This window comes from Saccostrea cucullata, unplaced genomic scaffold (assembly GCF_032062105.1).
Source record: "Saccostrea cucullata isolate Sc308-1 unplaced genomic scaffold, CSIRO_AGI_Scuc_v1 ctg12798, whole genome shotgun sequence".
Taxonomy (NCBI): Eukaryota; Metazoa; Mollusca; class Bivalvia; order Ostreida; family Ostreidae; genus Saccostrea; species Saccostrea cuccullata.
Genome location: NW_026921182.1, coordinates 1 through 4,227, shown reverse-complemented (window position 1 = coordinate 4,227; position 4,227 = coordinate 1). Strand labels below are relative to the sequence as shown.

The following is a 4,227-nucleotide window of genomic DNA, read 5'->3' as shown; positions in this document are numbered from 1 at the left end:
CACAAGATGGATACAAAAATCACTCGTACTCCTCTATAATCTTATTCCAGCGTGCATCAATGTCTGATTTTGGGATCTCCCACAGCATACTAATTAATGGCCAACCACGGGTTGCAGTATTAAGGACATATGTGTTGTTAGGATCCATATAATAGGAGTAGGCTCCCATGACCAAGGATTGCGCAATCCTTGCGCAGACGCAGGCCTTCATAACGTCCCTCTCTGTGCTATTTAAACTGCGTTCTGACAAATATCCAGCTAGCACATGTCCCCCTACATCTTTTTGGTCCATTTCATGACATTTTATGGACATGTAGGCGATGCAAATAGCAACATCGAAAACCAAGTAAGACAACGCAACGTCATTGAAGTCTATAATCGCTGCTACGTCACAAACACGTGACTCTTGTGGCACGCTGTCTTGCCCAGCACAATCTTGTACTATGATATTGCTCTCGTTCAAATCGCCGTGTATCATACCTAAACAAGTAGTTTGAGAAATTAAAAAAAATATCAATTTCCAAGCAATTATTAATGCATACATGTATATTTCAAAAGCATACAAAAAAATGATGAAAGCGTCTGGAAAAATAACAATGGCTCGAGACCCTGCCAAGATTCTCTTTCAAACCTCTGTTTATAGGCATTGCTTAAAATGAAATTGATGAAAGAATAAAAAAGAATACAAGAACACCTTCAAAGTTTATCATTTCAACTTAAGTTTCGAATAACTTGGTAACACATCTGGTCATCAAACTCTTTTTCTCAGTTTCATTTCCTTCCCTTTCATAGGACGTTATTCTTAAATTTACCTGTAGTCGAAATACTTTTAACATTCCAGTCAACAGACGTACACCTGAATAAACACTCCTACACTAGATTCCAAAACTCATGAAAAAAATTGGATGTTTAAGAAGATAGAGAGAAAATAATGGCAAACTAATGGCTAAACCTGAGTATAAACATGTTAAATCAACTTTTTCTTCAGTAATCTCTATGATATAATTACATGACTGAATAACGCCTGCATGGTGCAATGGCAAGAGCGTTTGCTCTATGGTCAAAGAGTGAGGAGTTGATCCTTACGATCTTACGTAGCAATAGCACATAATGAAGTGCATGTTTATCGCCCGCGTGTCGCAGTGGTCAGAGCGTTTGCTCTATTGTCGTGGAGTAACGTGTTGATCCTTAGCGCGGTTTCCATTTCTGAAGACTGAGACCAGTCTTTCGGATGAGATCGTAAAGTGCCAAGTGCAGGTCTAAAGTCACAGTCCTTTATCGTTAAGTGGTAACGTCTCAATTTAATCATAAACTCTAGAAAGGACATTCAACAACAGTTAAAAAGAAAACTGTATTTCTTTCATGTAGTAATTCTTCACCATGAGTGTGGTTAAAGTCTTCCAAGAGATCCACACAAAAGAGCATATTTCTGTTAGAATGAAATATGTCAATAATGATTGGATATCAAGTTGAAAAGTCCATTCATACAATAGATTATTTGTATCAGGGGTGGGATCAGATGCCTCGGAGAAGAAAGCATACGCACACCCGTTTGTACGGTTATGTGCTTCTCGTCATGATCGAGTAACGGAAAAATCATTCAGCGCTGAAATAATGGTCTAACAAATTGCATAAAACGTCGACAGATTAGGGCAATTTTATCGACCAGAATTATTGCGAAATATGACTTTAAACGTTTACAAAACTGTCGATATCCTTGTTTCATAAGCTAACTTGTTATAACCGTCCTCGTTTTAGGAATGTTTCGTACGTATAGTATATTGCTCTTTCATATCGATTTTAGTGGGAAAACCTAAAATCTAATAACTGTATATTGCTACATAAGTAAGGAAAGTTGATAAGAAAAAAATTAAATTCATCACGTTTACCAATAAGTCAAGTCATGTAGTAAGATGTTTTTCATATTCCTCCTCAATACCTTTACGAGATTCCAATAATAATCTGATACTTTAAATCCATATTCTGATCAACAAAGGTTTGTTCTAAACTCTCTTAGATGTTTGGGCCATCGCCTAACATCATCTCCCACACATAATTCATATTTAATTATCATCCTACGCCTATTGAAAGATCAGGTTTCACTAGATGTTTTAGGTTATTATTATTAACTTTATTTACGTCACCAGTTATGACGTGTCCAGCTAGAATATAGCTATAGGGTGAAGAAAAATAATAACACGTTGGAAGAAAATATTTCGATTCAGATGTTTCAATTAGGTACTTTAAAACTTTTTGTTATAATACTAAAAAAGTATGTACAGTCGATTGACGATGTAGATTTATACGAAATGCAATTAGTGGATTTCACGTTGAAATATGAGGGAATATAAAAATGTATCCTTTACAAATTAATATAAATATGATTATACATGCGTAAATCATTTTGCAATGTACTTGAACTAGCGGGTGCTGATTTTTCCACAAAGGCAGCTGCATAGAATATACATCTTATATACAGTCAAATACAAAACGTTCACAATACTTGCTTGCTTGTCTATTAAGGATTTTTGGAGATTGTTTCTGTTTAATTATCCCCACCTTTTTCATTAATAAATTCATAATTCATAATAGTTGTTTAATCTTGATCCCGGTATATAAATCGACATGTCTGAGAAAGCAAGATATTGAAGATGCATGAAATACTAGTATATGAAGGTAACGAACAGCATTCAAGCTCCATAGTTCCATTGAAACAATACATATTAGGAGCAATGCAACCCTCCAAACATGAGGTGGGATCAGGTGCCATGAAGGAGTGACAATCCTCTGCCGATCGGTCATCCTTGCCATGATCAGAAAAACCTAGACAATGCATCTTCTACACATGACAAGGCCAAGGCAGCTTCCTGACTTATCTGAATATTCAACCTAACTGAATTTGAAAAACCGATATATCTAACTGTTCTTCTTACCTTTTGTGAGCTTGTCATATTTTGGAACAACTTCCTTTGTAAATGCGTCAATGATCTCAATCATAAGGGCTTTCCTCTTCTCATCTTGAATTCCGACCAAGAAGTCACGTAAGCGTTCTACTTCAGTCAAATTCCACATGAATTTGTAATTATCGAAGAATCGATGGTGAAAACCCTAAGACAAAAACGCGAAATTCCTTTTTATCATTTGATCAAAAAAGTACACATAATCTAAAAGTTATTTAATAGATTTATACAAATGATTTTTTTAAAGAATCATGATTAATTTTATATATAATTCTATATTTTTATTAATTATAACTCAAAATAAACTTGTATCTTATTCTACCTCATTATTTTCCCAATGACACAATTCTAACGGAGAAAAAAAAGGATTTCACACAAAGGGCCCACTTATTAACAATCCAATGTGTTTTTTTTTTCTCACTCGGATATAATTTTGTAACAAAAACACAACACAGAGAACATTTTGTAAAAAATATAAATTTCAAAAAAAGTATTCATTATAAGTATCAATATTAATGTATGCGAAAAAAGATAAATCAAGGGTTTGTAGGGGGTTGTGTATGCATATAAATATTTACATTGGACTTACCTCTAACGAGTGGTGCAGTTTTCCGAGTGATTTGCCGATGTTATACAGACTTCTTGGCAATGTTGGTTTTTCAAAGAAGGTCACTCCTGGAACGTATGTCAACAGACGGACGAGGTAGAAATGGTAAGGGGTCGAATCTACAGAAAATATAACATTTGTCAGGAAAAACGAAAACAATTTTTTTTTCTGTTTTGTTCCTCAGATAATACTAAAGCCAATTTTGCTAAGAGTTTTTGTTTTTAATTTATGAAATATGGAGATGACTAACAGTATTCAAGCTTAAAGTCCATTTAATTAAACAATACAAAATCGGGAGCAGACCAAAGACAGATCCTCCAAAACATTAAAGGTGGGATCATGTGCTATGGAGGAGTGAGCATCCCTTGCCGACCGGTCACCCGCCATGTGCTTCATTTCAGTTGAATTTTTTTCCTTTATTTATTTAAGGAATATTTTAAAGTTTTGTGTGGTTTATTGGAGTGTAAATCACAGAGACTTGTTAAGTAGGCATATTTCATGAAGCGGACTATTTACATTTAAGATGTTTACCAGTACCAAAATATACTCAGTGTTTGAATTTCTCGCTGCCCTATATTGTTGTATTTGTATCAATATCACTAAATGGTTTTCAAATCGGCTTAGTAGAAAAAAAACAGCAAATGTAAATATTTGGCATTA

General features: G+C 34.5%; 1 protein-coding gene across 1 annotated transcript; it reads right to left on the bottom strand.

Moving 5' to 3' along the window:
- Positions 1-3,686, bottom strand: LOC134259380 (hydroxylysine kinase-like; the record flags this gene model as incomplete). Its single annotated transcript, XM_062741969.1, has 3 exons — positions 1-480; positions 2,934-3,108; positions 3,550-3,686. Coding segments are annotated over 3 exons (773 nt in total), but the record flags the coding sequence as incomplete, so codon positions are not given.
- Between the last annotated feature and the right edge of the window lie 541 nt (positions 3,687-4,227).